The 23,526-nt window shown below is 48.3% G+C and overlaps 1 protein-coding gene and 1 long non-coding RNA gene across 6 annotated transcripts in view; one reads left to right on the top strand and one right to left on the bottom strand.

Moving 5' to 3' along the window:
- Window positions 1–857: 857 nt before the first annotated feature.
- Window positions 858–9,524, bottom strand: LOC139358713 (uncharacterized). The gene is made up of 3 exons (XR_011614063.1): window positions 7,847–9,524; window positions 4,064–4,176; window positions 858–1,861 (listed from the first exon to the last, which is right to left on the bottom strand). It is a non-coding gene; the product is annotated as an uncharacterized lncRNA (long non-coding RNA).
- An 8,829-nt stretch (window positions 9,525–18,353) lies between these two features.
- LOC105487217 (oxysterol binding protein 2) overlaps window positions 18,354–23,526 on the top strand; it is a 222,089-nt gene continuing 216,916 nt past the window's right edge. For 2 of the 5 annotated variants that reach the window (XM_071080408.1, XM_071080409.1), the window contains exon 1: window positions 18,367–19,034. In XM_071080408.1, the coding sequence (XP_070936509.1) occupies window positions 18,391–19,034 (644 nt within the window). In that variant the 5' untranslated portion in view covers window positions 18,367–18,390. Of the gene's footprint in view, window positions 19,035–23,526 lie in introns of all 5 variants that reach the window. The other 3 variants (XM_011750595.2, XM_071080410.1, XM_071080411.1) reach the window with 3 other exon arrangements.

Genomic DNA, 23,526 nt, shown 5'->3' on the forward strand with positions numbered 1-23,526 from the left:
AGCCACCGTGCCACCCGGTCTGGTTATAAATGTCTTGATGGCAGCGATGCTGACTTACTCATCCCTGTAATCACAATGCCTAGTAAATGGGGTAATCACTCAATGTTTTGTTTTGTTTCTTTTTTGAGACAGGAGTCTTGCTCTTTTGCCCAGGCTGGTGTGCAGTGGTGCAATCTCAGCTCACTGCAACCCCTGCCTCCCTGGTTCAAATGATTTTCGTGCCTCAGCTTCCTGAGTAGCTAGGATTACAGGCATGTGCCACCACACCTCGCTAATTTTTATATTTTTAGTAGAGATAGGATTTCGCCACGTTGGCCAGGCTGGTCTCAAACTCCTGACCTCAGGTGATCTTTCCACCTTGACCTCCCAAACTGCTGGGATTACAGGCGTGAGCCACTGTGCCTGGCCAGCAAAGTCATTTAATTCCTGGGGACCCCTAGCAGGAACAAGAAACAGGAACGCTTTCCAGCCCAGCCCTTTGTTAAATTAGGAAGTATTACTCTGGCTATTAGAATTCTGGGCCTGATCCAGCAGTTCTTTGAAAGTTTGCAGGCCTATGAGGGCCGAAGGGACAGAGCCAGGGGCAGGTCTTGGACTCGGACCTCCTGCCTCCCCCAGTAACCTCTTTCTGGGCTTCAGCTCTCCCACTTGCTCTTCAGGGACAGTGGGGCTGGTGGGTGGTTTCTGCACTTCCTTCCATTTCTCAGATCCTGAGATGTGGCACAGAGCTTTGCACACATAATGCTTCACAAACATCTGCTGAGTGGAAAGGAACAAATCCTGCTCTGAGCAAAGCCAGAAAATCCAGGCTCATCCAAAATGATCACTCAGGGAGAGTTTTACTTAACTAATGTGTTTATCACTTTACAAAGTGATTCCCAGTGGTATTCCTTATCCGGTCTGCTCATCCAGGAGCATTTTCAAAGCTTCTGCACCAAGCCACTGTCATTCAAATGCACCTCCCCACTGGGTCACGTTGGGTCTCCCAGCTAATGGAAGTTCCCTTGTACAGGAGCTTGGCCAGGCGCAGTGTTTCATGCCAGTAATCCCAGCACTTTGGGAGGTCCAGGCGGGAGGATCACTTGAGGCCAGTAGTTTGGGACTAGCCTGGGTAACATAGCGAGACCCTGTCTCTACAAAAAATAAAATGAAAAATCAGCCTGATGTGGTGGCATGTGCCTGTACTCCCAGCTACTCAGGAAGCTGAGGTGGGAGGATCACTTGAGTCCAGGAGGTCAAGGCTGCAGTGAGCCAAGGTTGAACCACTGCACTTCAACCTGGGTGAGAGAGCAAAACTCTATCTCAAAAATAAATAAATAAGTAAAATAAAATAAAATAAAAAATATCTCCCTATGGTTAAAAAACACTCACCTTCCATTTAATCCAGCATGTGTTAATTTATTAATAGCTCCTCATATGTACCAGGCATTCTTGTAGGTGCTAGAAATCATCAGTGAACAAAACTGACTCAAATCCTCTGCTTCCATGGAGCTTGTATTTGAATAGTCTTGAGGGTGGTGGTGGAGTAGGAAGAAAAGGAATCAGGTGAAACTCCTGGCTGCTGGAGTCTGACGCCTCTGGCTGAAGGCAGGATGCCTCCTTTGGGCTTTATGGGGAAAACCTGGTTTGCACAGTATTTTCTCCGTGCAATCCTTTGGCCTCTGGAAATGCTGTCCACAGGCCTGGAAGGCTGTGTGTTTCCCTCTCTGCTGCAGTGAGGCTTCCTTTATGTGATGTGCATGGCCTCTGCGGTCAGATGGCTGGCTCTGTTTGGAATCTCAGCTCTGCCTTGCACAAGAAAGTCATTTTGCCCCACGGAGCTTCACCTTCCTCATCTGGAAACTGGAAATAATTGTAGTACCTACTTCAAAAAAACAAAACGAAACAAAAACCAAACCTACTTGCTCTGAGAACCCAGTAAGCTTGACAAGAACCTAGCCCAAGTCCTGGTGTCTCACAGTGAACGGGAAGGGGGTTGTGTTGGCAACTGTAATTGTTGTGCTGTACTTGGAGTTGACACATACAATTCAAGAGGCAGCCTGATGCTGGGGAGTGGGCCTTGGAATAAGAATCTAGAGGTGGGAGTTCAGTTTCTATGACTCCTCAGTTTGCTCTGAGACCCTGGGTAACATGCATCCCCCCCCTTTTTTTGAGACGAAGTTTCGCTCTTGTTGTCCAGGCTGGAGTGCAATGGCACAATCTTGGCTCACTGCAACCTCCCTCTCCCAGGTTCAAGCGATTCTCCTGCCTCAGCCTCCTGGGTAGTTGGCACTACAGGCGCCCATCACCACGCCTGGCTAATTTTTTTTTTTTTTTTTTTGTATTTTTAGTAGAGGTGAGGTTTCACCATGTTGGCTAGGCTGGTCTTGAACTCCTGATCTCAGGTGATCCACCTGCCTCAGCCTCCCAAAGTGCTGGGATTACAGGCATGAGCCACCACACTTGGCCCTTAAATCCCTTTTCTGAGGATTGGTGATCTGCTCTCTTCTCTCATATTCAGTTAATCCCTTAGGAGGAAGAAATTGGGTTGAGACAGATCTATATCCTCCAGGGGGCCTTGGAGCACCCCAAGCCAGCATGTGCCTGTTGGGAACCTGGTTGGGAGCAATGGTTGGTCACTGGGGCTCCAACAAGCCCTCCTCAGGTACTTCTAGGGGGCTGAGTGCACTTGCTCCACGAGAATGAAGTGGTCACTAGGAAGAATTGTTCCTTAGCTTTGTCATATTAGAGGGCTGGGAGGGCCTGATCCCCTGGAACCTGCCTTTCCAACCTGATTTCCTATACTTCTTCCCATGAGCCAGATCCCATGATTTCTCTCACTTCTTCAAACAGGCCCCTTGATTCTCCACCTTGGAACTAACTTTCTTCCTCCCTCCCTCCCTCCCTCCCTCCCTCCCTCCCTCCCTCTCCTCCTTCCTTTCTTGCTTCTGTTCTTCCTTTCTTCCATTCTTTCTTCCCTCCTTCCTTTACCCCCATCCCTCCCTCTATCCCCATCCCTCCCTCATCCCCTCCACTTCCCTCCCCTTCCTTCCATAGCCCAGGCTGGAGTACACTGGCATGATCATAGCTCACCACAGTCTTGAACTCCTGGCCTCAAGTGACCCTTCCACTTCAGCCTCCTGAGTAGTTAGGACTATAGGCATGTGCCACCAAGCCCCACTAATTTTTTTTTACTTCCTGTTGAGATGGGGGTCTCGTGTTGCCCAGGCTGGTCTTGAACTCCTGGCCTCAAGCAATCCTCCTGCCTGGGCCTCCCAAAGTGCTGGGAATACAGGTGTGCACCACTATGCTCGGCCCACCTCAGAATTTTTGATTCTACTGTTCACTGTGCAAGGAATATAGAGTTACCCTCATTTCTACCTGAGAAAGTCAGCTCAGACCCTTCGGGGCCTGCCCTGACATGAGCTCTGCCTTCCTAGACTAGACTCTGTCCATCTCCCATCAGACAGGGAACTTCCACCAGGCAGGGGATGGACACATCAGGAAAAGACAGGCTTGGATGGATAACCCTTTCTTTGTAAAAATTGCATTATGCGGAACCAACCATATTCTCTGGAGCTCTCAGGTAATGTCCATGGTGGTCCCCCTGATCCCACATTGCTTTGGAGATTCTGTATACTTCACTAAGGAATCACTGACTCCTCTGAAAGGTTTTCAAATAAAACCTGTCACTATCACTCTAAGCAGAGGTTGCTAATTACTAGTCCTCCTGGGGCCAATAGTGGGGCATTGATTTGATCAAACACTATGCTTCTCATGGTGATGAATTTAAGTACTTTGGATGTAGAATGCAAGCTGCAGTTAGCTGGAGCTCCCACCACTGCCATCTTCCTAAACCTAAGTGCATGTATTCTCTCTGGTCCCTGAAGGCATGTGAGTTAGTGATCACTCCAAAGTGTTAGAACAGGGTCAGATGTGGTGGCTCACGCCTATAATCCCAGCACTTTGAGAGGCCTAGGTGGGCAGATCACCTGAGGTCAGGAGTTCGAGACCAGCCTGGCTAACACAGTGAAACCCCCTCTCTACTAAAAATATAAAATTAGCCACGCCTAGTGGTGCATACCTGTAATTCCAGCTACTCGGGAGGCTGAGGCAGGAGAATTGCTTGAACCTGTGAGGCAGAGGTTGCAGATTGAACTACTGTACTTCAGCCTGGGTGACAGAGCGAGACTCCATCTCAAAAAAAACAAAACGAAACAAAAACCAAAGTGTTAGAACAGCACTTCCTTTAAAATAATTAACTAGGCTCACGCCTGTAATCCCAGCACTTTGGGAGGCCAAGGCGGGCGGATCACGAGGTCAGGAGATCGAGACCATCCTGGCTAACATGGTGAAACCCCGTCTCTACTAAAAATACAAAAAAAATTGGTCTGGCGTGGTGGTGGGCACCTATAGTCCCAGCTACTCGGGAGGCTGAGGCAGGAGAATGGCATGAACCTGAGAGGCAGAGCTTACAGTGAGCCGAGATCACACCACTGCGCTCCAGCCTGGGCAACAGAGCGAGACTCCATCTCAAAACAAACGAACAAAAAATGAACTAGTTTTTTGGTTTTGTTTTTTATTTTTGAGACGGAGTGTTGCTTTTGTTGCCCAGGCTGGAGTGCAGTGGCACGATCTCGGCTCACTGCAACTTCCACCTCCTGGGTTCAAGCGATACTCCTGCCTCAGCCTCCTGAATCGCTTGGGATTACAGGCACCCACCACCACACCTGGCTAATTTTTGTAGTTTTTAGTAGAGATGGGGTTTTGCCATGTTAGCCAGGCTGGTCTCAAACTCCTGACCTCAGGTAATCCACCCGCCTTGGCCTGCCAAAGTGCTGGGATTACAGGTGTGGGCCACTTCCCTTGGCCAATTTTAAAGTTTTTAAAACTAGTTAGTTGGCCGTGCACGGTGGTTCACACCTGTAATTCCAGCACTTCGGGAGGCCGAGGCGGGTGGATCACTTGAGGTCAGGAGTTTGAGACCTGCCTGGCAAACATGGCAAAACCCCATCTCTACTAAAAATACAAAAAATTAGCCGGGCATGCTGGTGGGTGCCTGTAATTCCAGCTACTAAGGAGGCTAAGGCAGGATAATCGCTTGAACCCAGGAGGCGGAGGTTGCAGTGAGCCGAGATCATGCCACTATACTCCAGCCTGGGCAACAGAGTGAGACTCCGTCTCTAAAAAATTAAAAAAAATAAAATTCAGTGTAAAGAGTATTTAATAAAGGAAAACTCCCCTCGTCCTCTCCAAGGCCACCGCAATAACCATTTCTGTGTGTCCTTCCAGAAATGTTCTAAGAGCACAGACCCTTAAGATGCCCTTTATGGGCCAGGCGCGGTGGCTCACGCCTGTAATCCCAGCACTTTGGGAGGCCGAGGCGGGCGGATCACAAGGTCAGGAGATCGAGACCACGGTGAAACCCTGTCTCTACTAAAAATACAAAAAAAAAAAAAAAAAAAAAAAGATGCCCTTTATGGGCTTCATAAATTATATGCAAAACTTTATTTTTATTTATTTATTTATTTGAGACGGAGTCTCGCTTTGTCACCCAGGCTGGAGTGCAATGGCCCTCTAACCACTAACCACTCAACTGCAAGGAGAACTAGAACAAAGACTTTATTCAGCACATATTCATTGAGTTCCTGTCACATGCCAAGTCTTCTTCTAGGACCTGCTGATACAGCAGTGAAAGAAATCTGACAAAAATTCCTGCCATCCTGGAGCTTACATTCTAATAACAGAAGATAGAAATAAACCAAATAAATCATTTAGAAGGTGAAAATGCTTTGGGGCAGGGTGCGGTGGCTCACGCCTGTAATCCCAGCACTTTGAGAGGCCAAGGTGGATGGATCACCTGAAGTTAGGAGTTTGAAACCAGCCTGGTCAACATGGTGAAACCCCATCTCTGCTAGAAATACAAAAATGAGCTGGGCGTGGTGGCACGCACCTGTAATCCCAGCTACTCAGAAGGCTGAGACAGGAGAATCTCTTGAACCTGGGAGGTGGAGGTTGCAGTGAGCTGAGATTGTACCATTGCACTCCAGCCGGGGTGACAGAGCAAGACTCCGTTTAAAAAAAAAAAAAAAAAAATTGGTGACAAATGCTTTGGAGAAAAAGAAAACAGTAATGAAAGCTTGGAGTTCCGTGTTGGAATGTTTCATTTTAGATGAGGATGAGTCACTGATGGATGAGAGATTTCAGCAGGTGCTTGGGCCAGGCGCAGTGGCTCACACCTGTAATCTTAGAATTTTGGGAGGCCAAGCCAGGCGCAGTGGCTCACGCCTGTAATCCCACCACTTTGGGAGGCCGAGGTGGGCAGATCACCTAAGGTTGGGAGTTCGAGACCAACCTGACCGACATGGAGAAACTCCGTCTCTACTAAAACTAAAAAATTAGCCCTGCGTGGTGGCACATGCCTGTAATCCCAGCTACTAGGGAAGCTGAGGCAGGAGAATCGCTTGAACCTGGGAGGTGGAGGTTGTGGTGAGCTGAAATCGCACCATTGCACTCTAGCCTGGGCAACGAGAACGAAACTGTGTCTCAAAAAAAAAAAAAAAAAGGGCCGGGCGCGGTAGCTCAAGCCTGTAATCCCAGCACTTTGGGAGGCTGAGACAGGTGGATCACGAGGTCAGGAGATCGAGACTATCCTGGCTAACACGGTGAAACCCCATCTCTCCTAAAAAATACAAAAAAAAAAAAAAAAAAAATAGCCAGGCGAGGTGGTGGGCGCCTGTAGTCCCAGCTACTTGGGAAGCTGAGGCAGGAGAATGGCGTAAACCTGGGAGGCGGAGCTTGCAGTGAGCCAAGATCCGGCCACTGCACTCCAGCCTGGGCAACAGAGCAAGACTCCGTCTCAAAAAAAAAAAAAAAAAAAATTTGGGAGGCCAAGGCAGGCGGATCACTTGAGGTCAGGGGTTCAAGACCAGCCTGGTCAGTGTGGGTGGAACCCTGTCTTTACCAAAAATACAAAAACTAACCGGGCATGGTGGCCTGCACCTGTAGTCCCAGCTACTCTGGAGGCTGAGGCAGGAGAATCGCTTGAACCCGGGAGGCAGAGGTTGCAGTGAGCCGAGATCGTGCCACTGCATTCCAGCCTGGGTGACAGAGAGACTCCATCTCAAAAAAAAAAACAAAACAATAAGTGCTTGGAATATGGAAAGAGGGTGAGAGCTGGTGTAATGGATTAAATGGGTGGAGACAGCAGCCAAGAACATTGTTACAGTGGAGTTCAGAGAAGTTGGGAGCCAGTGGCTTGAAAGAAGATAGGGAATCTTTGGGTTCAAAGCCAATAGGTCATGGTGGAGGGTGGCAGGAAGAAGTGGTAACTAAAATGAAGGATTTTAATTAACTGGGCATGATGGCGCGTGCCTGTAGTCGCAGCTACTCAGAAGCCTGAGGCACAAGAATCGCTTTTAACCCGGGAGACAGAGGCTGCAGTGAACCAAGATTGAGCCCCTGCACTCCAGCCTGGGTAACAGAGCAAGACTCCGTCTCAAAATACAATAAATAGGCTGGGAGCGCTGGCTCATACCTGTGATCACAGCACTTTGGGAGGCCGAGGCAGGCGGATCACGAGGTCAGGAGATCGAGACCATCCTGGCTAACACGGTGAAAACCCGTCTCTACTAAAAAATACAAAAAACTAGCCGGGTGAGGTGGCGGGCGCCTGTAGTCCCAGCTACACGGGAGGCTGAGGCAGGAGAATGGCGTGAACCCGGGAGGCGGGAGGCGGAGCTTGCAGTGAGGCGAGATCCGGCCACTGCACTCCAGCCCGGGCGACAGAGCGAGACTCCGTCTCAAAAAACAAAACAAAACAAAACAAAACAAAAACATAAAATTAGCTGAGCATAGTGGCACGTACCTGTAGTCCCAGCTACTCATGAGGCTGAGGCAGGAGAATTGCTTGAATCCGGGAAGTGGAGGTTGCAGTGAGCCAAGATCACGCCACTGCACTCCAGCCTGGGCTACAGAGTGAGACTTTGTCTTAAATAAATAAATAAATAAAGTTAAATTAGGCTGGGTGCGGTGGCTCATGCCTGTAATCCCAGCACTTTCGGAGGCTGAGGCAGGCAGATCACAAAGTCAAGACATCAAGACCATCAAGACCATCCTGGCCAACATAGCGAAACCCCATCCCTACTAAAAATACAAAAAATTAGGTGGGCATGGTGGTGTGTACCTGTAGTCCCAGCTACTTGGGAGGCTGAAGCAGGAGGATTGCTTGAACCTGGCAGGCGGAGGCTGCAGTGAGCTGAGATCACACCACTGCTCTCCAACCTGGCAACAGAGCAAGACTCTGTCTCAAAAAAAAAAAAAAAAAAAAAAAATTAAAGGATTTTTTCCAGCCTATAGCCAGAAAATGGCAGACCTGGGATTTGAAACTTCCAGACTTGTGCCTTTAGCTACATGCTGCCCTGACTCCCACTTAGGGCCAGTTCTGAAGTGGGGTATGGCTCAAGTCACCCCAGACCTTTCCTGGATAAAATGAGACACACACCAGCATCTACTTTTATATCTGTGGCCACAAGCTCGTAAGAGAACCTGTCTGGATTTTGGAATGAGGACTGGATGGCAGCTGGGAGACGTGAGTTTTTATCCAGTCAGTGATGTGACCTTGGACTCGGGCAGAGGGGGACAGTGGTATTAGACATCTCACAAGGCTAACCTCAGGTGGAAGTGATGGCTGTGAGCAGTTCTCCAAAACAAGGATCATCAGCTACTCCAGAGCCTTCCAGCCCAAGGGGACTTTGCTCCTTGCCATCTTTTAGCTTTTCCTTCTCCTGAACCTCTCAGGGACAGTCTGGCAGGGTTTGTTTTGGGTGGGCAGGCACCTTGGGGTTGGAGGCTTAGGTCTAGATTCTTTTACTGCACAGGCGAGCAGGTTTTGGGACTAGAGAACCTTCTGTTTGAATCTTGGCTCCCCATTTGCCAGTGTGTATGTGTGTGTCTGGGCAGGCCTCTTTAGCTTTGTGAGCCTTGATTTCTTCTTGCATAAACATAGGGGTTATGAAACCAATCTTACAGGGTTGTTTTAAGGGTGGGAGGTGATGTATATAAAAGGCCTTCATTTGTAAAACAGAAGCATTTTATAGTAATTTTCTTTTTTTTTTTCTTTTTTTTTTTGAGATGGAGTTTTGCTCTTGTTGCCCAGGCTGGAGTGCAGTGGCACAATCTTGGCTCACTGTAACCTCCACCACCTGGGTTCAAGTGATTCTCCTCAGCCTCCTGAGTAGCTGGGATTACAGGCGTGCACCACCACAGGCAGCTAATTTTTTGTATTTTTAGTAGAGAGGGGGTTTCATCATGTTGGCCAGGCTGGTCTCAAACTCCTGATCTCAGGTGATCCACCCGCCTCAGCTTCCCAAAGTACAGGGATTACAGGTGTGAGCCACCTAGCCTGGACACTAATTTTCTCTTTTTCCTTGTTGTTTGTTTATTTTTGAGACTGAGTCTTGCTCTGTCACCCAGGCTGGAGTGCAGTGGTGGGACCTCAGCTCACTGCAACCTCTGCCTCCCACGTTCAAGTGATCTTCTCACCGCAGCCTCCCAAGTAGCTGGGACTACAGGTGTATGCCACCACACCTGGCTAAGTTTTGTATTTTTAGTAGAGACAGGGTTTCGTTATGTTGGCCAGGCTGTTTACCATGTTGGCCCGGCCCGGAAACTTCACCTTTAAACAAAACAGTGTATAATAAAACCAATTTTGCCATAGGCTAATTGATATAAACAAGGGCTAAGTTCTTACTACATATTTCTTGCCACAAAAATATCACCAAACATCTAAATAAAGATCCAAAACACTTCTAATATTAAATATTAAAATAAATGTGAGCTATATATATGCTTAAGAAACATGAATAAAAAACAAGTAAGGTAATTATTTACCTGCTTATTCCAGTTGAGGTTTGTGAGTGGCCAGAGCCTATCCCAGCAGCTCAGGGCACAAGGCAGGAGCCAAACATGGACAAGATGCCATTCCATGGCAGGGCACACATATTCACATTCACTCAGACTGGGACCATTTAGACACACCAGTGAACCTAACACACGTCTTTGGGATGTGGGAAGAAACCAGATTACCTGGAGAAAACCCACATAGACCTGGGGAGAACACGCAAACTCCACACAGACAGTGGCTCCCTGTTAGGAATTGATTTTTTTCTCATCAACATTATTATTAATATTACTATTATTTTTTGAGACAGAGTCTTACTCTATCACCAAGGCTGGAGTACAGGGGCGTGGTTCAGCTCACTGCAACCTCTGCCTTACAGGTTCATGTGATTCTAGTGTCTCAGCCTCCCAAGCAGCTGGAATTACAAGCACATGCCACCACACCTGGCTAATTTTTGTATTTTTAGAAGAGAGCAGATTTCACCATGTTGGCCAGGCTGTTCTTGAACTCGTGACCTCAGGTGATCTGCCCACCTCGGCCTCCCAAAGTGCTGGGATTACAGGCGTGAGCCACCACGCCCGGCTTCTCATCAACATTATAACAAAAGGATGTTAAACAAAATGATGTGATTTGATGACCTGTTGTACTTACACAAACCTAGATGGGATAGCCTACTACACTCCGAAGCTATATGATGTAGTCTATTGCTCCTAGGTTACAAACCTGTATGGAAAGTTACTGTACTGAATACTGTAGGCAAATGTAATACAAAGGTAGGTATTTGTGTATCTAAACATATCTATAGATGGAAAAGGTGCAGTAAAAACACAGTATTATAATCTTATGAGACCACTGTCGAATCTTTGGTCTGTGGTTGACTGAAATGTCATGTGTATGTGACGGTACCATAGACTGGGAGACTATTATGATATACTGTAGACTTACTGACATAGACTGAGAAATTTATTTCTTGCAGTTCTGGAGGTCAGAAGTCCAAGGGCAAGGGCCTAGCCTGTTTAGTTTCTGGCGAGGTCTCTATTCCTGGCTTGCAGATGGCTGCCTTCTTGCTGTGTCCTCACTTGGGGATGAAGAGAGAGAGCAAGCTCTGTGGTGTTTCTTCTTTTTTTTTCTTTTTCAGACGGAGTCTCGCTCTGTCTCCCAGGCTGGAGTGCAGTGGCACTATCTCGGCTCACTACAACCTCTGCCTCCCGGGTTCAAACAATTCTCCTGCCTCAGTCACCTGAGTAGCTGGGACTGCAGGCGCATGCCTCCACCCCCAGCTAATTTTTCTATTTTTAGTAGAGACAGGGTTTCGACATGTTGGCCAGGCTGGTCTGAAATTCTTGACCTCAGGTGATCCACCCGCCTCGGCCTCCCAAAGTGCTGGGATTACAGGTGTGAGCCACCGCACCAGGCCTTTTTTTTTCTTTTCTTTTTTTTTTTTTTTTTTCTGAGATGGAGTCTCACTCTGTCGCCCAGGCTGGCTCGGCTAACTGCAGGCTCCGCCTCCTGGGTTCACGCCATTCTCCTGCCTCAGCCTCCCGAGTAGCTGGGACTACAGGCGCCCGCCACCATGCCCGGTTAATTTTTTGTATTTTTAGTAGAGACAGGGTTTCACCATGTTAGCCAGGATGGTCTTGATCTCCTGACCTTATGATCCGCCAGCCTTGGCCTCCCAAAGTCCTGAGATTACAGGCGTGAGCCACCGCACCAGGCCATCTTTTTTTTTTTTTTTTTTTTTTTTTAATGAGAAGGAGTCTCTCTCTGTCGCCTGGGCTGGAGTGCAATGGCGTGATCTCAGCTCACTGCAACTTCCGCCCCCCTGGTTCAAGCGATTCTCCTGCCTCAGCCTCCCAAGTAGCTGGGATTACAGGCACGCACCACCATGCCAGGCTAATTTTTGTATTTTAGTAGAGATGGGGGTCTTGCCTTGTCGGCCAGGCTGGTCTCAAAGTCCTGACCTCAAGTGATCTGCTTGCCTCAGCCTCAAAGTGCTGGGATTACAGGTGTGAGCCACTGAGCCTGGCCTCTTTTTATTTTGTTCTAACACTGAAATAACAGGAAACAATGGTGTTTCTTTTAATAAGGACATGAATCCTATTGGATTAGGGCCCTACTCCATAGCCTCATTTAACCTTAATTAACTTCCTTATTCCAAATACAGTCACACTGGAGGTTAGGGCTTCAACATACCGATTTTCAGGGGACAACATTTAGTCCACAGATCAGTGTTTTCTAAAACACGATCTATGTTCCATATTCCCCAATTGTCCCCAAGATGGATTATTATTATTTATTATTATTATTTTTGAGACGGAGTTTCACTCTTGTTGCCCAGGCTGGAGTGCAATGGCACGATCTCGGCTGATCGCAACCTCTGCCTCCCGGGTTGAAGCGATTCTCTTGCCTCGGCCTCCCAAGTAGCTGGGATTACAGGCATGCACCACTATGCCCAGCTAATTTTTTGTATTTTTAGTAGAGATGGGATTTCTCCATGTTGGTCAGGCTGGTCTTGAACTCCCAACCTCAGGTGATTCACCCGCCTTGGCCTCCCAAAGTGTTGGGATTACAGGTGTGAGCCAACATACCCAGCCTTTTTTTTTTTAGATGAAGTTTCACTCTTATTGCCCAGGCTGGAGTGCAGTGGTGCAATCTTGGCTCACTGTAACCTCCACCTCCTGGGTTCAAGTGATTCTCCTGCCTCAGCCTCCCAAGTAGCTGGGATTACAGGCATGTGCCACCACGCTAGGCTAATTTTTGTATTTTTAGTGGAGACAAGGTTTTGCCATGTTGACCAGGCTGGTCTCGAACTCCTGACCTCAGGTGATCTACCTGCTTCAGCCTCCTGAAGTGCCAGGATTATAGGTATGGGCCACCATGCCCAGCAGTATTTTTTTTTTAATGGTTTGAATTAGGATTAAAATAAAGTTCACACACTGTATCTGGTGATAACATTTTCCAATTCACTTCCTTTTCCTAGGCCATGCATTTATTGAATAAAGCTTGTCGTTAGGATGTAGATTTTTCTATTTTCGGATTTGACTGATTGACTCCTTGGGTCATTTAGCATGTCCCTCTGTCTCCTGCATTTTAAAAGTACTGTTCAAACTAAAAACTAAACAGATTTAGTTTTTTTGAAAGGAGGGAGGTGGCATAAAAGTAATCATAGGTGGTGCTGTTTTTCCTACTTGGTCAAATTGGGGAGGCACACAATATCCTGTTGTACTTTTGGTGATGCTAAGATCAACAGGTAGAATCAGCTGATGTCAGCCTGATCCTTTATGAAGTTCCCCATCAACCCCATTACTTAGTAACTATCGGTGATTATTTGGTCCATCACAGTATTTCATCAGGAGTTGGCAAATATCATTTTTTTCTAGTTCTTTAATTCCTTCCGCATTTATTATTTTTATTAATTATTATTATTATTATTTTTTGAGACAGGGCCTTGATCTGCCACCCAGGCTGGAGTGCAATGGCATGATCTTAGCTCACTGCAACCTCCACCTTCCAGGCTCACGTGATCCTCTCACTTTAGCCTCCTGAGTAGCTGGGACCACAGGCACACACCACCATGCCCAGCTAATTTTGGTATTTTTTGTAGAGATGGGGTTTCACTATGTTGCTCAGGCTGGTCTCAAATGCCTGGACTCAAGCAATTCACCTGCCTTGGCCTCCCAAAGTGGTGGGATTACAGGCATGAGCCACTGCACCTGGCCTCCTTCTGCATTTATTAGCTAATTATTTATTTATTTTTTCCTTTGTAGAGATGGGTTGTCACTGTGTTGCCCAGGCTGGTTTCAAACTCCTAGGCTCAAGGGATCCAGCTGCCCTGGCCTCCCAGTGTTGAGATTACAGGCATGAGTCACTGCACCTGGTCTAGCTAATTCTTCTATACACATTTTTCCTTCATGAACTCTTTGTTACTATGAGATAGTTTGTAAAACAAGGATAGGATACAGACTTAATTCTTTCCCTTTATCAATTTTCAGAATAATCAATTGGTACTGTGGTAACCCCCACATATGACCAATAGGTGGGTTTTTGTTTTAGTGGGGTTTTTGTGTGTGTGTGTAACTTTAGGAATTTATGCATTTAATTTATGGATTTTAATATAGTTGATGTTTCAGCCCATTGCAATCATTATTCTTTTTGCTCGTATTCTTCCACCTTGGCCACTGCGAGCCCCTTTAAGTTGGCCCCTGAGTGCTTTTGACACAACAGTGGTGTTGAATAGCCTTTTCACTTTCTGGCATGACAAAATGTCCCAGGCAGGCTCATCTTGCCTATTTCCTGCCCCGGACTTGTAGTTGGTAAAAAAAATCTCCTTTGGGCTGGGCGCAGTGGCTCAAGCCTATAATCCTAGCACTTTAGGAGGCCAAGGTGAGTGGATTACCTGAGGTCAGGAGTTCAAGACCAGCCTGGCCAACATGGTGAAACCCCATCTCTACTAAAAATACAAAAAATTAGCCAGGTGCAGTGGTGTACACCTGTAATCCCAGCTACTCGGGAGGCTGAGGCAGGAGAATTGCTCGAACCCGGGAGGCAGAGGTTGCAGTGAGCCGAGATCGGGCCACTGCACTCCAATCTGGGTGACAGAGCAAATACACAAATAAATGCATATATAAATAAAATTTTAAAAATCTCCTTTGTCCCCAGGAGTCCTTCTTTCTGCAGGCTAAAGAGCATTCCTTGCAGTGTGGTGCCCACTCATCTCCCGTCTTACTCTTCCAAATATGATGAGCTATTTATCACTTCCCAGACAAGCTGTTCTTTCCCAACATAGGACTTACAGTACGCTGGTTCCTTCACCTTGAATGCCCTTTCACTCCTTATCCCTTGGACTCAGTGCAAATGTTGTCCCTTCTGTGACTCCTTCTTCACTCGCTCTGGCAGAACTAAAAAAGATGGCAGGCCCTGTCATCTTTGAAAGCTTAGCAATTTATTGCAGCAGTCAAAACATATCCTTAAGTATTTGTTTACTAGACAGCTTCCTTCCTTAAGGGTTGCAGACACATCTGATGCATACATAGCAGGCACTGAGCTTTGCCCATTGTGGTTATTTCCCAAGCTTGTCAACCTTGTACTGATCTTCTGCTCTGGCCTCTGTTTAGTTCATTTCACCAAATATTTCATAGAGAACCCTCTAGTACATAACTAGAGAATATTTACTGAGAACTTACTATGTCAAATATGCTTTATACACATGATTTCATTACAACCTGAGAGGTAGTTGTTATTATCCTCATTTTACAGATGAGCAAGTGGAAGCTCAGCGGGGTCACTGAAGGACCCACAGCAAGGGAGTGGCCGAACTGGGATTTCTTTAGTGGGTCTGACTCACAAAGCCCTAGATGTTCCCTCTACATCACTGTCCACCAAAATGTGCTCCATGATCCACCCACATGCAAAACCTCTGGGAAATCATTAAAATGCATGTTCCCAGCCAGGCGTGGTACCTCATACCTGTAATCCTAACACTTTGGGAGGCCGAGGCAGGTGGATCACCTGAGGTCAGGAGTTCGAGACTAGCCTGGCCAACATGGCAAAAACCCATTTCTACTAAAAATACAAAAATTATCTGGGCCTGAGGGTGCATGCCTGTAATCCCAGCTACTTGGGAGGCTGAGGCATGAGAATCACTTGAACCCAGGAGGCAGAGGTTGTAGTGAGCCGAGATCGCGCCACTGCTCACCAGCCTGGACAACAGAGCAAGACTCCATCTCAAAATAAATGAATAAATAAATAATAAAATGCATGTTCCTGGCTGGAGGAGGTGGCTCATGCCTGTAATCCCAACACCTTGGGAGGCCAAGACAGGAGGATTCCCTGAGCCCAGGAGTTCGAGACCAGTCTGGGCAACATAGGGAGACTCCATCTCTACAAATTTTTTTTTTTTAATTAGCCGGGTGTGGTGGCACATACCTGTAGTCCCACCTAGTCTGGAGGCTGAGGTGGGAGGACCACTTGACCCCTGAATGTCAAGGCTGCAGTGAGCCATGATTGCACCACTGCACTCCAGACTAGGTGACAGAGGCAGACACTGTCTCAAGAAAAGAAAAAGAAAGAAAGAAATTAAAAAAAGCATGTTCCTGGATTCCACCTCTGATTTACTGGGGATGGAAAAGCGAATTTCTTTTTCTTTTGTTTTTTACTAAGATGGAGTTTCGCACTGTTGCCCAGGCTGGAGTGCAATGTTGTGATCTCCGCTCACTGCAACCTCTGCCTCCTGGGTTCATGTGATTCTCCTGCCTCAGCCTCCCAAGTAGCTGGTATTACAGGCACACACCACCACACCCAGCTAATTTTCTGTATTTTTAGTAGAGACAGGGTTTCATTATGTTGGTCAGACTGGTCTCGAACTCCTGACCTCATGATCTGCCACCTCGGCCTCCCAAAGTGCTGGGATTATAGGCATGAGCCACCGTGCCCAGCCCTGGAAAAGCGAATTTCTAATAAACCTCTCTAGGGTGGTTTTAACAATTATTATCATTATTTTGAATAGGTGAAACATACACACAGTGAAACATACACAGTAAAACATACAAAAGGTTCAAAGCGTAAGTGAAAAGCAAGCATTCCACCTCATTTCTCAGTTGTCCAGTTCTGTCCCCCACTGTACTCCAGAGGCAATCACTTTTCCTTGGGGTGACTCAGCACACTGAAGTTTGAGGGTCACCGTCATACATACGGGATAGACCAAGATGGGCGGTTCTCTGCACTCCAGAGCTCACACCAAAATTGCAGATAAGACCACCATTCAAAGACAAGTGCCTGAGGAAGGTCTCAAAGTCACCAGCAAAGATGCCAGGGGCTCCTGTTCAGTGCATGTCTACACCTCCTATTTCTAGGACCTTCCAATCCGCTTCCTTCTGGGGACCACTTCACGTAGGAGGCAGTCCTTACACAGGTCATCTTGTCACAAGCAAAGATCAGGAAAGGATAGGTGGGTAAGGGGAGAGTAAGACATGATGATGAACTAAGGGGAGTCTGCAGAGAGGTCTAAGCTGGAAAGGTCTGGGCAGAAACCCAATATTCAGTCTTTCCATTTGTATTTCTGATTATTTGTAGTAACCATAAACTTCAGACAGGGTTTCACCGTGTTAGCCAGGATGGTCTCGATCTCCAGACCTTGTGATCTGCCCTCCTCGGCCTCCCAAAGTGCTGGGATTACAGGCCTGAGCCACCGCGCCCGCCGGCCGAATAGATTCTTCAGAAAAAAATCACTGATGGCAGGGCACAGTGCCTCACGCCTGTAATCCTAGCACTTTGGGAGGCTGAGGCGGGAGGATCACCTGAGGCCAGGAGTTGAAGACCAGCCTAACCAACATGGTGAAACCCGGTTTCTACTAAAAATACAAAAATTAGCCGGGCGTTGTGCGGGCCCTTGAATCCCAGCTACTAGGGAGGCCGAGGCAGGAGAATCACTTGAACCTGGGAAGAAGAGGCTACAATGAACCAAGATCACGCCACTGCATTCCAGCCTGGGCTACTGAGTGAGACTCAGTCTCAAAAAAAAAAAAAAAAAAAAAAAAAAAAAAAAAAAAAAAGGCGTGGGGTGGGGCGAAATTCGCTGATGTTTTAACCATTCTGGGGTCACAGCCTCCTTTGGGAATCCCATGAAAATTATGGACCTACTCTGGAAAAAGGCACAAACAGGTAAACCTCCACAACTACTGCGGAAGCCTCACAGACTGCCAGCCTACCCAGGGATCCCAGGAGGTCCAAGTTAAGAACCCCACTTTGAGATGTTTCTTGTACTAAGAAGCTTGGTTTACAAAAAGTCTTCCCATATTTGTTTAGACAACCCGAACGATGTCGCCACTTGCAGCGAAGCGCCCTAGCATGAACCGTAGTCCAGTTGGCTCAGGAGGTGGAGGCGGTGGTGGAGGCGGCTGGGGGCCTCCGCTTCTGGTGGCCGCAAGAGCAACCCACAGACAGGTAATGGCTGCCATGGGGGGCGGGGGCGTCGTCCTTAGCTTTTAGCGCCACCCGGCTGGCCCCTGTGCTTCGTGCGCATTCCATGGCCTCTGGGTGCCGTACCTGCTTCCCGCCTGGCTTTCCTGGGTGGCGGAGAGCGAACCCATCCCAGCCCGGATTGGGGGAGGGGGCGTCGGCGCAGGGTCCCGTGGGCAGAGCTGCGCTGGGAGCCGACGGGCTCCGCATTCATCATTGTTCCTCCAGCGCCTGGCACGGGCTGGGCCGCAGCAGGGACCGTGGCCTGAAGCGCGCCATCCCCTTCGCGTCGCCTGCCCGCCCGCCGAGCTCGCCGCCCACAGGTGTTTCCAGGGCTCCTTCCACCCGCCGGACAGAGGGAGGACCTAGAAGCCAAACCTGGCCCGCTGCTGGCCGAGAGCACAACAGCCGGCGGGCGCTGGCGGGCGCGGGGCGCACGGGGCCGCGGAGGGACCCGCGCGCGCCCCCGTCTCGTGCCGCGCGCACGTGACTGCGCCCCCGGCCTGCCCCCCGCCCCCACTGGCCGCTCGGCCGCGCGCGGGTCGGTCGGCTCTATGGGGAAAGCGGCCGCTCCGAGCCGAGGCGGCGGCTGTGGCGGCCGCTCCCGCGGGCTCTCGTCGCTGTTCACGGTTGTCCCCTGCCTGTCGTGCCACACGGCGGCGCCGGGCATGAGCGCTTCCACGTCCGGCTCCGGGCCGGAGCCCAAGCCCCAGCCCCAGCCCGTGCCGGAACCGGAGCGGGGACCGCTGTCAGAACAGGTGTCAGAGGCAGTTTCGGAGGCAGTGCCAAGATCGGAGCCTGTGTCCGAGACGACGTCTGAGCCGGAACCAGGGGCTGGGCAGGCATCGGAACTGCTGCAGGGGTCGCGGCCAGGGTCAGAGTCAAGTTCAGGTGTAGGGGCTGGGCCCTTCACTAAGGCCGCATCAGAGCCGCTCTCCCGATCGGTGGGGAGCGCGCCCTTTCTCAGACCCGAGTCGGGATCGCTGCCAGCGTTAAAGCCCCTGCCTCTTCTGCGATCAGGACAGGCGAAGACTCCTCTTGGGGTTCCAATGTCGGGGACTGGCACGACCTCCAGTGCCCCACTGGCCTTACTGCCTCTGGACAGCTTCGAGGGCTGGCTCCTCAAGTGGACCAACTATCTGAAGGGCTACCAGCGCCGCTGGTTCGTGCTGGGCAATGGTTTGCTCTCTTACTACAGGTATGGCAGCGCCAGGGTGGGACATGGGGATTGGAGGGTGATGATGCTGCAGGGATGGTGATGGAGGGCCTCCAGGGTTGGGGGACACTGCCGCTAGTCTAGAGATGTTTAGGGGCGTGCATTCCAGCAGGACAAGGCACACTTCTGGCCCGCCGCCAAGGGCTGGGGGCCCTGACCTCTGGCAAGGGTGAATGTAATCTGTGGACATGACCTCTGGCAAACTTGGATTTTTGGGCAAGTGGGGAGGTGGAGTAAGGGAGTGATCTGGGGCCTCAGTTCTCTCCTGCCTGGCAGTTGTGGGGCTTGGGGCAGCTAGCTAGAGTCAGCCCTTCAAAGTCCTTGCCCTTTCTGGTTCGGGAGCTAACATCATTGTGTGTTTGGGATTGAGGGAGACAGTCACCTTGTTCAGTCCTTAGGACCCACACGCTTAGGAAGGGCTGCTTATTCTTCCCGCCTGGGGCAGTTACTCCCACCTTTCCTGATGCCTCTGGTTGCCAGGCCTTGGGCTGGGCACCACAGACTCACAGATGTATTGGACAGGGCTCCTGGCCTTCAGGAGTCCATCTTGGTGTTTTGCGGAGAACCAGGAGGTGTTTTGCTGCCCTCCTTTCTTATTCCAGAACCAGCATGGGATTCAAAATTGAAGTCCAGCAGTGAGAGAGCTAACATTGTCTTCCCACTGAAAGTGGTTGAAAGGAGGAGGTTAGTGAAGCCTCCCTTTGCTTTCTTACTGGCTCTTCCCTGAGTCTGCTTCCTGGGGATGGTTGGTTTAAGCCTTGAGAACTCAGATCAGTCTATGCCAGTGGTTCTCAAACCTGAGTGTGCATCAGCATTCCCTGAAGAGCTTGTTGGAACACAAAGTGCTGGGCCTCCCCACTGAGTTTCTGATTCAGTGGGCCTAGGGGAAGGGCCTGAGATTCGGCTTTTCTAATAACTTCCCAGGCGTGGCCGGTGATGCTGGTCCAGTACCACACTCTGAGAAGCACTGTTTCACTGTTGCACACAGAAGGACCTTGACTTGCTGTTGCTGAAATTCAGGTCACTTCATTCACTTCATTCAGCCAACAGTATCCCTTCAAGTCACCCACTACAGGGTTTTGTTTTCTGTTGTTTTTGTTTTTGAGATGGAGTCTTGCTCTGTCGCCCAGGCTGGAGTACAGTGGCACAATCTTGGCTCACTGCTACCTCCGCCCCCCAGGTTCAAGCAATTCTCCTGCCTCAGTCTCCCGAGTAGCTGGGATTACAGGCTTACGCCACCATGCACAGCTAATTTTTGTATTTTTAGTAGAAGCGGGGTTTCACCATGTTGGCCAGGATGGTCTTGATCTCTTGACCTCATGACCTGCCCATCTCGGCCTCTCAAATCTTCTTTTCTTAAAATAACATGTGTAGACAGTTGACATTTCAGAGTAATCTCAAATGTGTAGATTCTCTGGGTAACTAAGAAAAATTCTTACTGCTTGCTGATAATGTTGTGAAGATAAATGCTAGTTCTGGGGGGAGGAGGGAGTAAGAACAAGCTTCTTGTGTGTGTGCGTGTACAGTCCAGCTCTGCAATTTCCTCTTCAGACTTTTCGAGATTCTAAGGTGGTTCAAATTGTTGCTGACCTCACCCAGGTAGAATGAACGATTCCTGACATTTATAGGACCCTGTGCCTTCACTGCATTCCATGCAAGGCTGGCCAGGAAAGGGGAACTGAGGCTGAATGAATGAACCTCAGTGGCCTCCCCAGAGGCAGCCAGCTTGCAGGCTGAGTGTCCGAACGCCACCAGAGATGAGTTTATGTGCCGAAAAGGCCCATTTGAGGTGCAGCTGGAATTGCCACTTGAGATGTTTGACGCCGCTCTCCTGTCCCCGCTTCTGATCTGAATCCCCCCCTTCCAGAACAGGCCATCCTGCCAGCTGGGATCAAGGACTGAGCATCCTCCAGGTCTGTCATGTAACCCTGAGAGCAGCAGGGTGGGTTTTCAGTTGCGCCATCTGTGCCCAGCGCCGTGCATGTGTGTTATCTCCTCCAGCCCTCTCCAGACACCCAGCTCTCAGCAGTTGGCCAAATGGGTGTGGCTGGGGATAGAGGTGAGATTAGGGTACTCGTGAGTTGGAAACAGAGTGAAATAATTTTTAAATTCATGATCTCTTTTCCTTGGGGGCGGGTAGAGTCAGGCTTACCTGCTGGGCAATGTGGCTGGTGAAGAAGGAATCAGAGCCATTTCTCTGCTGGCTCCCCTTTCGGAAAGACCACTCTCAACTTTTTAATTTTTTAATTTTTTTTTTTTTTTTTTTTTTAAAGACAGTCTTGCTCTGTCACCAGGCTGGAGTGCAGTGGCATGATCTCAGCAAACTGCAGTCTCCGCCTTCTGGGTTCAAGCAATTTCCCTGCCTCGGCCTCCTGAGTAGCTGGGACTACAGGCGCGCACCACCACACCTGGCTAATTTTTTGTGTTTTAGTAGAGACAGGGTTTCACCATGTTGGCCAGGATAGTCTCAAACTCCTGACTTCGTGATCTGCCCGCCTTGGCTTCCAAAGTGCTGGGATTATAGGCATGAGCCACCGTACCTGGCCAACTTTTTAATTTTTAACTAAGTGAAGCCTGGTGTTTGGAGAAAATGTGGGCAACTATTTCTTGTGCCCCCTGCCATCCCATCCCACCTTCTGGCCTCCCCTCCTCCAGGATAGCCACCATTCCAAATCCTGGTCACCATCCACTTTTCTCCCCATTTTATTAATTTTATCTCATCTAGGTGTAATTTTTAAGAACCCATATTTTTCATTGCAATTTTTTTTTTTTTTTTTTTTTTTTTTTTAGACAGAGTGTTGTTCTGTTGCCCAGGCTGGAGTGCAGTGGCCTGATCTTGGCTTACTACACTCTCCCACTCCCAGGTTCCAGTGATTCTCATGCCTCAGCCTCCTGAGTAGCTGGGATCACAGGCGCACGCTACTGTGCCCAGCTAATTTTTTGTGTGTTTTTAGTAGACACGGGGTTTCATTATGTTGGCCAGGCTGGTCTCAAACTCCTGGCCTCAAGGATCCACCCTCCTCAGCCTCCCAAACTGCTGGGATTACAGGCATGAGCCACTGCGCCTGGCTATGCAGTCATCTTTAACCGTATTTTAAAAAGGGTTTCTAATATATAGAGTATGTTATTTTTGCAGGACTTATTTTGACTATTGTATAAAGCCCAGGGTGCAAATGTGGCACCTTTTACTTATGCATATTCCTGACGATGGGTCACTACAAACATTCTTGTATGTGTGCAGGAATTTCTCTTGGGTATAATTTCTGGGTTGTAGAGAATTGTGAATGTTCATCTTACATAATGCCAAACTGTTTCCCAAAGCAGTTGCACAAATTTATATTCCCACCGGTAACAAAAAAGAGATTCTGTGGATCCTTATCCTTTGCAACACTTGATATTGTTAGTATTGATTTTGCCATTCAAATAGGAACTATGATCGCTCATTGTGGTCCTGACCTGCATTTCCATTTCCATTATTTTTACCTTAATAGCGAAAGAATGGGGGTTTGGATTAAAATTTCTCCTTTCAATGTGACTTCCTCGGGTACACTTCTGCCCTGGATTTTGCTCGAGAAGCTCATTTGATTGCTTAAGTATATTCTAAGGAAGAAAGCACATTTTACCAATAGTTGGGCTTAGTAACATTCATATTATTAGGAATTTTTAAAAATGCTCTTTATAAATATCACGTGTAAAAAGTGTTTCTATGAGATATTGATAATTGTTGGCAGATTTTTACTTCTTTCTGACAGTATATATCAGAATATATCTTATTTATATTGGAATATAAATAAGACAGAACACAAGATTCTTCTTTTTTCTTTTTTTTTATTGAGATGGAGTCTCATTCTGTCGCCCAGGCTGGAGTGCAGTGGCACGATCTCAGCTTGCTGTGACCTCTGCCTCCCAGGTTCAAGCAATTCTCCTGCCACAGCCTCCCGAGTAGCTGGGATTACAGAGGCATGCCAGCACACCCAGCTAATTTTTTTTTTGTATTTTTAGTAGAGACAGGGTTTCACCGTGTTGGCCAGGCTAGTCTCGAACTCCTGACCTCGTGATCCACTCGCCTTGGCCTCCCAAAGTGCTGGAATAACAGGTGTGAGCCACCGAGCCCAGCCTAGAAGGCAAGATTCTTATTCCATTACTTGGCATTCTTAATTATATGCTTATTTGGATACTAACAAGGAGAATATAGGAATATGGTTTTTTGTTCAATGTTGGCTTTTTTTTTTTTTTACTTGCAGGAAGTTCCCTTTGAAAAAATTTATCCCTAGTTCTTATCTCACAGGAAACATGTGAGTCCATAAAATTAGAGAAGAATTCCTAAATGATACAGAATTTTCAAAGGTATTGTCATCAGCAAGTTTTTACAGAGAAAGTGTTCCAAACATAATTTTTATCTACATTAATGACAACAGTTATTAGGTTAGACAAACTTCTGTTTTGTTGTATGCCAGTTGTCTGCTTGGTGACA

Source organism: Macaca nemestrina, chromosome 15 (genome assembly GCF_043159975.1).
Source record: "Macaca nemestrina isolate mMacNem1 chromosome 15, mMacNem.hap1, whole genome shotgun sequence".
NCBI lineage: Eukaryota > Metazoa > Chordata > Mammalia > Primates > Cercopithecidae > Macaca > Macaca nemestrina.